The 12,709-nt window shown below is 28.4% G+C and overlaps 1 protein-coding gene across 5 annotated transcripts in view; it reads right to left on the reverse strand.

Annotated features, from left to right (window-relative positions):
• Window positions 1-631: 631 nt before the first annotated feature.
• The window catches only part of LOC142325326 (rho GTPase-activating protein 20-like), a 551,352-nt gene continuing 539,274 nt past the window's right edge, over window positions 632-12,709 (reverse strand). For all 5 annotated transcript variants that reach the window (XM_075366944.1, XM_075366934.1, XM_075366971.1 and 2 more), the window contains 5 exons: window positions 10,976-11,147; window positions 9,452-9,723; window positions 7,644-7,930; window positions 5,615-5,802; window positions 632-3,925 (listed from right to left, as the gene is read on the reverse strand). In XM_075366944.1, the coding sequence (XP_075223059.1) occupies window positions 2,705-3,925; window positions 5,615-5,802; window positions 7,644-7,930; window positions 9,452-9,723; window positions 10,976-11,147 (2,140 nt within the window). In that variant the 3' untranslated portion in view covers window positions 632-2,704. The remainder of the gene's footprint in view (window positions 3,926-5,614; window positions 5,803-7,643; window positions 7,931-9,451; window positions 9,724-10,975; window positions 11,148-12,709) is intronic.

Genomic DNA, 12,709 nt, shown 5'->3' on the forward strand with positions numbered 1-12,709 from the left:
CATATAAGGCAGTGCCAATCCATAAATGAATTGGGAGAATTCAATTTTGCCAGCATTATATCTCGAGCACAACTAAACCAAAGAGTTCACAAAAAATTAAAGTTAATTAAATAATATTATTTTTAATTAATATACTGTCTTACAAATGTATAGGAAAAATACTGTGCTGTGTTCTACAACATCATGAGGTCTATCACTACAGTACATGTGGCCCCTACCATACCACTGTGTACATAATTTTGGTATTTTGTGCATTTAATGCTAATTAGATGGAAGTTAGTGAATGAAGCAAGCGTTAGGTTAGGTTTTGTTGATATCGTACTAAGTTCAGTAGATGGAAACAATGTTACCCAACCAAACAACCTAATGCTCACTTCACTCACTAAACTCATCTAATTAAACATTATATATACAATTTGTATATAAATGTATAATATTAGTTTACAAATTAAAATAAATTAAGTTTATTTCACAGAGTAGGCGGGACAGTGGTACTTAGACTGCATACTAAAGTAGCACCAAAATACTATTTATTTTGAGTATCACAGCTAGACAGCAAAAATACACCGATCAAAATTTATTTCTTCATAAAGCATTAATAACATTGGTTTTGAAATGGTTTAGAATAAAAGACTAAATATAAACATTTATTACTGTTAAAATATTTATTTCTTCAACATAAAAATTCTTATTCAATTCATACAAATGAAACTTAACTAATGACTGTTTTAAAGTATAATTATTGACAAAATATACAGTTAACTAAGTTTATAAAATAGTGACATTTAATTTAGTATGGCATATTTCTTTACCAATACAGTAAATAAATGCTTTATAAAATTACAAATTTCTAATTGCTAACCTAGTGTCTTCACTAATAAACTATCAGTTACTACAAACAAAACAAAAACAAAAATACATATAAAAAAAAAATAAAACTTCAGCAGAATCACAGTTCTTTGTCAGTTAATTTTATTCTTTAATGGAAGACACTAAATTTATATCTATTATCAATAAACATATTTTGTACAAAAATAAGAACACACTTTAAAGCAACACTTCCATTTCATCTCATAACAGAAATAAACAAGTTTAAAAAATGCCCATTCAATGAAAGGTAAAATATTTTGAACTGCATAACGCTGAAAGGTACAGCAGTACAAAGCAGATAATAATATTAGCTACATCAGATATGTTATTCATATTATCATTTACATCATGATATAAAAATAATAATGTAAATAAAAGAATGTAATAACAATGTATTTACTACTTACATTGTTATATAATTAGTTTGAATTTGTTTTAGTTTCAATTAAAGTTGAAAAAAAATCAAATAAATAAAATTAACTTTTAATTCTCAATTATAATAAATTTGCCTCTCAATTATAATAAAAATAACAATACTTCTTACATAAGTTCATATATTAACACAATTTTATAACATGAAAAAGACATATTTTACAATAAATTAACTTTTAGAAATACAAAATAGATGTATCTATAACGGCATTTACTGATCTTTAATAAAGAATGCTAATAAAGATTATTTATTTATTCATGATGTAATTATAGGCTGATGCCCAATTACATTTCTGAAATTCTACCTTTTTCAATGAGGCTGAAGTTTTTAGTGTGTATAAAAAAAATGTCAAGATAACTTCAATTCAAATTCAGAACCAACTATGTGAAAAATACACTACCAGTTTGACACATAAATTTGCAATATATGGTATTGTAAAGATTGCAGGAATCAATTATTTTAAATAAAAAATTAAAGAATCATGTTAATTTTTACAACTTTTTTAAAAATCATTAAGAAAAAATTTTACTTCAAAACACTGAAGAAGTAAATATACTCCATAGTAAAAGATATATTTTTTATTGTAACAGAATAAAAAAAAAGTTAAAATGATTTACAAACTTATAAACAAACAATTTTTCAATTAATTTACTTTTATCATTAAATTGAAAGTGAAAAGCTGTATGTGATTAATTATAAAAATATTTTAATATATCAAAAGAGATAACTTCATGATTTAAAATATTATGAAACATATTTACTATATGAACCAAGTATTATCTTTGAAACAAAATAAATAGAATACTCAAGCAGAGTACTTTTGAAACAAAAAGGAAAATGGTGTTGCTTTATATTATTTATTTTTAATAAGATATGCTTTATTAGAGCGCTATAAATTGACTATTCTAAATTAAAAAAAAAATATTAACTCTTTTCAATGTTATATATTAACCGAGCATATACTGTACAAGTGTACATAATATATAACACACTGACTCACAGCACCATATGAATATTAGAAAGAAAGAAAATGAAAGAAAAATAATTTCTCCAAAATTGAATATTTTGAATCGTATAATATAAAGGAAATACAAGAACAAATTCCTTTAATTAAAAAAAAAACTTTATATATCGGTAACAAATTATTATAGCTCATGATAGCATGGACACAATATACACGAATAACATAACAAAAACAACATTAAATAATTTACACAACAAACTGCAGAATATACTACATTGTAGAATGGTAATTATTGTACTAATACATCTATTATTGATACAGTAGATGTTATATTTATTACCATATTTTTACATATATTTTACTGTACAGATTTATATTTACAAAACAAATTTGAGCATAAATGGTAAAGCACAGCATAAAAAACCTAACTACAATATTTAAACATACGACTCTTCGTCCATAAAAGTCCTTGTCACAATATAACGTTGTGATTGGCTACAGTCTCCTAGATAGTAAGAGGTGATAGGAGCCCTCCGACTCTGAAGGTTTGCTGGTGGTGGAGGTCTGTATGGTGGTGGAGGAGGAAGAGATCGTGACCTGTGCGCTGCTCTTTCTTCTTTACGTTTCAGTCGACCTCTTACGAAGCAACCATCAACATGAACTGGAGGAAGATGTCTCAGCTTTGGAGTTACTTCATTTCCTCGAGAATTAGATCTTGAAACATGAGGAGTACAGTCATCATCAGACAAAGTACTAGAATCATCACATTCAGAGTTTTTTACTTCCTCTACATCTTCTTTGACAGCATAATAATAGTCTCCGGCACCAAATCTAAGAACGCATTTATCACTACTTTTTGGAGAGCTATTATAGTTACGTTCTGACACCCACTGTGAATTATAATCATCATTCAGATGTTGTGATTGACTGTGGTTGAAGTTTTCAACAGATCTCTGAGTAGTAGGAAATGATGGTTCTGACTTTCTCGATCTAAAACCTGATTCTGAAGATCTTATACTGTTGCACATCTGTTCTGAAATCCTCTGTGAAACAAAACCCTGCTCAAGAGATTTCTGAGAGTTATAATTTAAATCTGCTGTACTTAATGATAAATTTCTAATGTAATTTACCCCGTAAATATGTGATGGATTCTCTTTAAAAGGCGTAGATGAATCTACCACCTCACAATGAACAGCAGTCACTTTACGAAGAGGAGGATGTCTTCCAAATTTTTCTTCAGGAAAATTTACAGCTGGTTTTATAACTAATTCACTTTTGAAATTTTCAACACGTTCCGAATTAACTATCACATCACCACCACACTTGTCATTTTGTTTTAACTGATCTGTTGACACTAAAGATTTTCTAGGAGTTGATGTAATATCGCTTTTGTTTTTCTGACAATCAATAACCTTATTTAAAGAGTCAGGTTTATTTCTTCTTGGAGGTGTTGGTGGTGGAGGTGTATCAAGAAGAGATTCTTCAGAAGCACTTCGCCGCACTGGTTCTTCTTGTTTATTGGCCGATGGAGGGGCAGAACTAAGTCTACGTGATCGCTGTCTAAACCACGCTTGTCTTTGAAAATTTGGGTTTAAACGCTCCTCCCAGCCACCATACACTCTTACATATTCACCAGGCACAGAAAGAGAAGGTGTCACCTGTAATAAAAAAATATATATATAAATATTCTATAAAATAGTCTTTCTATAAATATAAATTGAAAATAATAATCTAATATTGCAGCATAATATAATTGCCTAGATTCCGCTGTCACACTTTCCCATAACTCCTATACCTAGTTTTAAACACTTCAAATCTAAAATATTGTTCAAACTGTCATTGTGTTCATAGTTTAAAGTCAATTTAAAAATTATTTCAATTTATAAAAACGTATTCGAGACTCCAAATAATATAAAGCTTAAAAGTCATGGTGAAAAGATAGTTGATCAGATGACCAATGTGTGTAAATTTAGGCTACAGGTTGAAACTGAATACTCTACAAAAGTTAAAAACTAAAAACACATTGTGTTCAGAGTTTATTTTTAAAATAAGTAAAATACTTGCTTTGCTCGTTGCAGTGTTATTCTGAACTTACATTGTGACCTTATAAAATAGTAACATTCACATGGGAGAACAGTTTTGAAAAAATTATGTATGATTAAAGTCCATTAAAATGAATAAAACTAAAGTGATAATCTCTTAAACAAAAATATAGTAAAATTATATTTAGGGTTCCTAGGTGTTAGAAACCCTTCTCCCAGGATTCTAGAGTGCAGTGCCAGATTCTTATACTTAATTTTAAACACTTCTAATCTAAAACAATTTTCATGAATGATTATACTTATATTTGTACTTTCCTACACAATAAAGATTTTAATATTACTATTACCTTTTACTTATTGTTTAGAATCAGCTTTGAATTAATTTTTCTTATCTATATGGAAATGAGCTGTGAATGGTATCATTTATAATAATTATATTATTATATTTGTTTAGCATTTTTTATATATGATTATATTTCACTTATTTTATGTACCACATTTGTTAATATTTTAAAAATTATCTCTGATGAATACCATTTACTTTCAGTTTTTAATTCTTTTAAATAGCATTCAGTTTCAACCTAAAAATTTAACAAGCACCTTCATCATTACTTTTACATAATTTGGAAACACTTTCATTCACCTTTATTAGTTGGAATGCATTTAACAGGCACTATTACTATCCGGTCTGAAAAATTTATTTTTTCTTAATTTTTTTTAGGCTAACTCCATCAAACATTTACCATACTCTTTGGACAGCAATTGTACAACAGTAACTAGGTTTTATTTGCATTATAGTTTAGTTCAGTAGTTTTGTAATTCTTTCTTTTTTTATCTCCATGTATATTTTTGACGTTTTACTTTAGAAATATTGAAACATTGGTAAAAATTTATCAAATTTAATAAACATTAAAAATAAAAATCTGATGTAAAATATTTTAACTGGTTTTAATGAAGTTAGCATATTTTTATTTACATTTTATAAATAATAAAATTTTGGAAAGAGAAATTCTCATTCCATTTGGAAACGTTGTGAAAAAATCTGTCACTCTGAATGTGTAAATTAAATATTTTATACTGCAAATGTTATAATTCAAAGTGTTATAGTCAATAATATATTTGCCCTGTCTTATACAAAACATTTTAATACTCTATCACCCTTTACATATTAATTGAAATCAATTTTGAAGGAACAGAAGTGAGATTCTGGGGGAGTATAACCCAAACACTTACAAGGTTGGCTTTGTTAAAGTTTGTGGTTTGCATTCCATAATGAGTGTTTAAAAATTCTCCAATATAAAATACCTTTGAATGAGGATCAAATGCAGGATCATAACCACTTGAACTGGTAGAGCCTGACTCCTCTTCATCTGGAGTATAAAGCTGTGAATCTGACATAGTAAGCCCTGAATCCCTTGACAAAGACATTTTGTCTTTTCTTGGAGGGGGAGAACACTCTAAGCTATCAATTGAGGAGTCATCTCTGCGTAAAGCTGCAACAAAATAATACCAAAAAGGGTTAATTTTAAAGATAAATGTATATAAAAAGAAAAAACTAATTCATAACTCAGACACAAGATCAGGATAGCTGAAAAACAGTTAGAAAGAGGGAGCACTTACTTCCTTTACCCAAAGCTTAAAACATTCCTAACTACAGCTGGGAATTGTTTATTTCCAGAGGATAAGGTGCTTGTTACAATAAGTAACTCATCTTCATTAATGGGTAAAATTAAAAAACATTTGGTATGGAGGTAGGCAGTACACCCCTTGAATAATTTTATTTATGAAATGAGAATTCTTACCTCAGCACTGAACACTCTTAAATTAACACTGTTAAACAAAGAATGAAAATCTAAAAATGAGATTTTCATTTTCTGAAGTCCTGCATCAAATAGTTTTTTCCATTTTCTGACCAAATCTTGTTAGAATATTACGTTTGCTTTGTGGGAATCTGTCTTGAAGTTGTGTCACAACCCTTTCCTTCAGAATCTTGATATACACATCACTTTTCAATTTGCCATTTACTGAAAGTAATAAACAAGGATCTTCAAACGTGAAACAGCTCCAAAACATTTTTTTCTGAAGATGTTTAACTGATTGTTGATTGCTCCAACAAGTCGTGTCTAACCAGTTCACATATAAATCTGTTCCGCTGGCTACTAATTCTCAATTTAAGTTCACAGCAGATAATTTTGTATCAAGTTACTTTTTCTCACTAATAACAATCCTGTTTAAGAGTAGTTTTTCTTTTATGGCCACATTTGCTTGCTTTTCCTTTAATGTGAAAAGAAACTAGTTTCTTTAAATTGTTTTAAAATATTCACTGTCCCTTGTCCAAAACCACACTCAGAAGCTATTTGTCATTGTGTCATATTGGTATGGTCAGGAAGAGCACACAGAACAAAAAATAAGATTTTATAATAAAAAATGAAATAAACCTTCACATAATTTATAATGTGAAAAATCGCTAAATATCCAAAGAACAATAATTTCAACATTACACAGACAACTTAAAAAAAACGGGTGTGTGATCAAGTAGTGTAACCACAACATAGAAATAAGCAAAAAAAATCCCAGCATTTAGATTAATTTGCAAGCTAGTGTAGCACACTTAACCAGTGAATAAGTACAGAGGTGAGTACTTCTGTACTTATGACAATGCAGTGTTAAATACACATTTCTACCACAATAACATTGGATTAGTGAATTCTTTATTTTTTAATTATAATCTTTCATAGTAATATTTACTAAGCAATTCAACAGATTACAACCACGTACAATGGTTTTTTTCAGCTTCATTACTACAACAAATGCTCTTTGTTTCATTGTTTTTACTATTTTAATTGCACATGCAACTGGAAACTAAATAAGATCCAAGAATCATATTCGGTTCACACATACAAATTTATCAGGCTCTGATTTTATTACCTGTTACTGCCATTAATTGTCTAACCTAATGTCAAGCTGCTTAAATATGATACTTTTGTAATTAAATGCAAATTATATTGTAGAGATAAATCAATAAATTTATATCACACTCACTTCAGTATTCCTGAAAGATAACTATTGGTACACAAATTAAGTATATTACATGTATTAATATTTGCTCAAATGAACTGGTATTAGTAAATTTTACATTTATCTAAATAGTTTTACATATAGAAACTATAATGTGTAATTTTATAATTTTTTTAAATTTAAAATAATACTGCCCGACATGCATAAATAAACATTTAATTTGGCTCTTAGCTAAAAACTTTTACACCCTTGCTATAAGTACAGGCAACTTAATAACTATGAAAATGTAACACAAAAATTAAATAATACCACTTACAGTCAGATTCTTCAGTCCCAGAATCACGTGGATCACCCAATAAATGTGGTACATGTGTTCCAAGTAAAAATTGACAATTGGTGATGAGACTTTCAACTAATGTTGGAACAGCACGTAGATCTTCAACTGCTCCAGTAGCATCTGACCAGAGCAAACTTGGGCCAACACAAACTCCAAGGTTTGCGGCTGACATTAAGTTCTGCGAAGATCGTCGTGATATGTGATGTAAGACACACAAAAAATGAGCAAGCAGAGTATGGTTAGCTTTTGGAAGCTGCTGTAGAACTCTGTAAGAAAGAATCATGCATTAAAAACAATGCGATACTGAAATACTTTTATTTAACTTTTAACAAAGTTTAAATTTCAATTAATTATTAATTGTTAATACATATTAACATATGTACATACATATTATTTTACTGAGATTAATCTTTTAAGATTCATATTATTCCTCTGAACTGTTAAATTATATTTCAAGTCTATTAAATAAACCACCTAGTACAGAATATTAGATAAGGCACATCTTACCTTAATGTTTATACAGATCCAATGGCCTGAGGATGTTCGCAAGTATCCATGAGGATCTCGCATCCTCATTCACAATTAAAATAATTCTGTTATTGCATAATAAAAATTTTAAAATAAAAATACTAAAAAAATTAAAATTGTGTATAAATTGATTATATGAGTGCTACTATCTGCTGCAGTTTTTATCCAATCATCTCCCTCAAACACTGTCTGATGGTTTATAAAATCAAAATTTCAAAACTTTATAATTTATAATAATTTAACTAAATTTTATAATTTAATCCAATTATATAAAAATGGCAACAGAGAGTAACACTCATATAAATTAATATGCAATTTTCATAATTTTAGTATTTTTATTATGCAATAAAAGAATTACTTCAATCACGATCCTGTACGATGAGGATCCCACGAAGTACTTTCAAGTGAAAATTAAGGTAACAGATGTCCTTTTTCAATATTCTGTACTCGGTGGTTTATTTTAATAGGATATAAATACATACACATATTTGTTTTTACATTATATATCACTGTATCAAACAAATTATTTTAACATATATTTAAACCCACAAGATACAGTTCAAATAAAAGGTAAGAACACTTACTTATTTGTATCACTTTTGGATTATCATTACTTTAGTACTTTTATTTTTAATTTTTATTATGCAATTATGGAATTATTTCAATCATGAGTGGGAATGTGGGATCCTACCAATGTACTTTCATGAAAAATTAAGGTAAGATATGTCATATTTCAATATTTTGTACTAAGTGGTTTATTTAAAAGAATTTAAATAAATAAATATAAATATTATATTTCTTTTTTAATTAGCATAATGATTGTAACCCATCAAGTATTTTTATCACATAATTATAGAGATATACACATACAAGTGTGTTGGAAAAGTTTAATTTTCACAATTCCTTAATTCATAAAAATTAAAGAAATTGCCTGTTAACTTAACCAACTACAAATTTTCTGTTAAATCAGCAATAAGAAATTCTTTACAGACAATAATAATTAATTTTAAAATGTAGTTCTTTGATTTTTAAATAACACCGACATTAAGATAGAAGAACTGATAAATTAATTTAATTAATAATACTTGAACTGTCTTATTAAAATAAAATTTAAATAACAAAACACCAGTGATCATTATGATCAATAAAAACTTAAAACTTATGAATTAAAATTTACTGGGAATACAAGAATAAAATGGTTTTAATCGTAAGTACAATTTTAAAAATATTTCCAAATGATCAGGAAAAATAATACTCACCCCTTCAACAAAACTAGTCTGTTATGAATGTTAGGAGCTTCAAGAGCAGCCTTCCACTGACAGTACAAAGCAGATGTTAACAAAGGATCAGGTAAGGACCTTAAAAAATCCTTCAGCAGTGCAGCAGTAACAAGTACAGGCACATGTTCCCAGGACACTTCATCTCCACTATCAAGCTTTTCCCGTAATTCTCTAACTAATCTTGCATTGGCAGATTTACGAAAGATTCCTTGTGTAAATGGTCCTTTTGTAAATACTTGTTGCAACATTACCTGCAAAAATAATGATAATTTTTAATTTCTAAATGTCAATTCATAAGAAAGGATCTTCATAAGAACCTACAATCCACAACTTAATGCATACATACAAACATGTATGTCAAATACATGGTTGTATTACCTTACAACCATGTAATTGACATACATTAGAAAAAAAATATTTAACACATTTTTTGAATATAGAACACATACAATTTCATTGTACTTGTCCTCCCCCCATACATCACAAGATGAAACATGATTTAACTCTTAGAAAAAGAAATTTAAAAGTGAGTACATATGTTATAAATAAATAGAAATCATCTTTCACATCTTTTAAGACCATGAATAGTTCCAAGACATTCCATCATAATTAAATCTGACTCCATTTAAACTGTGCTGAAATTTCAGTTTTTTTGAAGAAACTGAATCAGATAAAAAAAAAGAACTTCTGAAAGATTTTTTTCTAATAAAAATAATTTCTAAGTTCCAATAGAAGAAAATATTTAATCAGGAGTCATTCATTAAAAAAATTATACAAACAGAAAAACTGTACTCTGGAAACTGGACATACTGCAGTTTAACAAGAATGAAATCTTTAGATTTTTCTTTACATAACATAATTTTTAATTAAATGACAACAGAAGTGACATTGACATAATATTTTTTAACTGACAGTTTTTATTTAAATGGTGTTTCATTTCCTAATAAAAAAATAGATGTGTGTGTGTGTGTGTGTGTGTGTGTATGTGCATATACCAACCAATATGTACATTTAATATTTCTGACACTTAATTTCAGTTATGCAAAAACTACTAGTATTATAAGTGTTTTATAATATATATATATATATTAATTGATAAGTATCAATAGTTCTAGTGAACTATTTATTGATGAAGTGGGCACTAACTAAAACACAAAACAATCTGTAAAACTGTACATATTTGGAAATAAGGTTTATCTGCATTCTCTGCAATTACATCCCTCACATCTGATGATTCAACAGTTTTAGATTTTGTGCTAGAGCAGATACTTCAAAAAAAAAAAGATTGTGAAACAAAAGTTAAAATATTAACAACTGATAACAACAATAGCAGCATTAAAAAAATATGATTCTCATTAATTAAAATTAAACCAATGGCAGGTTTAATAGAGTTTTTTTTTTTTAATAACTGCATAATGTTGACACTTAATAGTAAGACAGATGTATCAATAAAACTCAAAAATAAAAATAGCACAAAAGAGCTGAGGAAAAAACAATTCTTACCATGACAGAACGAGGGAGAGTTTCACCATCACAAACTTTTGTAAGTGGCTGACCAAAAAGACACCCAGAATTATCTTTACTAAGGCTACGACGAAACACTTGTCCAATTCTAATTCGACCACCTTTTTTACCAGATTTTTTAACTTCACTATCATTTGATTTACAAGTACTCCTAGAATTATACACAATTTTATTAGATAAATCAATAACAATAGCGACCACACATTTAGAAGCAAAAGAGTAAATTATAACAAAATTCTTTACCTATGAAGCCTGCAATAGTTAAGTTGATAACAGAGAAAGTCTACCCAAAAAAATAAAATTGTACAAATTTAAATATATCATAAGACAGTAAATAAAATAATACATCAAATAACCAGTTCATATTTTATTTCTAAAGTTTAGATTCTACAATGATTTCAAAGTTCTGTAATAAATGAAATTTAAAAAGAATTTATTGAGAATAATTCAACTAATCATTAAATTAATTACAATATTAAAAGAATAGTGTTAAAAGATAAAATAAATGTTGTTGCAATAACAGACTAAATTACTGAAAATGATTTATTCCAATAAAATATATCTGCAGTGATTAAAACCAGGTGCTGCAGATATCAGAAAAAAATTAAAAACTTCATACGACTCATATAACAGAAAAAAAGATTTACATCTTACAAAGGTAAAATGAAAAACAAATCAAAAATTGGATTAAAAGCCTAGAAGCACAAAGTACTTTTTAGGTCCTATTTAATCAACGTGAACAAACCAAAATCATAAATTAATTAAACTTCCTCAAAACCAATAAATTGCAATGATTGCATATTATAACTTTTTTTTCTTTGGGTGAAAAACGCTTTCGCATCTGGGTAAAAATAACAAGTGCGTAGCTTCTTCCAGGATATTAAAATATTAGCAAAATATGGTTAAAACAATGATGTATACTAAGATAATAATAGGAATAAAATTGAAAACAGTAAAAGAAACGCAACAATTAGGATAATAAATAAAAAGTAAATAACAAAACAATATAAAAATATTGACGGGTTAAATCTTATTAAGTAAAATAATTCTTTTTAGAAGTAATAACACCTGGTCTAGTACATTGTCATTTCCTAAGACTCGCTGTATATCTTTCTGCAAATTAAATTTGTGACATACAGCCATGTAATAACATATGTAGTCCACATAGTGACATCACACTGCCACGGATTAAAGTGACGCCACTGATTAAATGCCTCGGTAGACATTTGCATCGATGATTTAATAACTCAGCAACATATATAGACCACAAGAATGTGGTGCAAAGTCAAGCAGTAGTCACATCAGATGCACAATGGTGGGCTCTCCAGTGACATCAGGTGTCTGTGAGCAGCTTTGTTATGTCCTAATCACGATCGACACAGGACCAACTTTCTCTCGGCAAATTTTCCTGCATGAAGGGTCCCACGGTAACACTGTGTCTTTTATGTCTCTGAGTTTATTATCTGCTGTAGCAGTCATCTTGCCACCTTCTTCGGTGTATGTTCAGTAGTTGTAACTCAAGTGGAGAAAGACGGTTGGCTACATGCATCTTTAGCAGCGGAATCCATAAGTTCAGTACCCAGGATTCCCACATGGTTAGTAGAAATTCACCAATGTATTGTATGATTTAATTCAGCGATTGTATTATGTATTTTGGTGACAATAGAATGTGTGGAGTACGAATCCTCTAAAGCTTGGAGAACACTTTACGAA

This window comes from Lycorma delicatula, chromosome 1 (assembly GCF_047948215.1).
Source record: "Lycorma delicatula isolate Av1 chromosome 1, ASM4794821v1, whole genome shotgun sequence".
NCBI classification, from domain to species: Eukaryota; Metazoa; Arthropoda; class Insecta; order Hemiptera; family Fulgoridae; genus Lycorma; species Lycorma delicatula.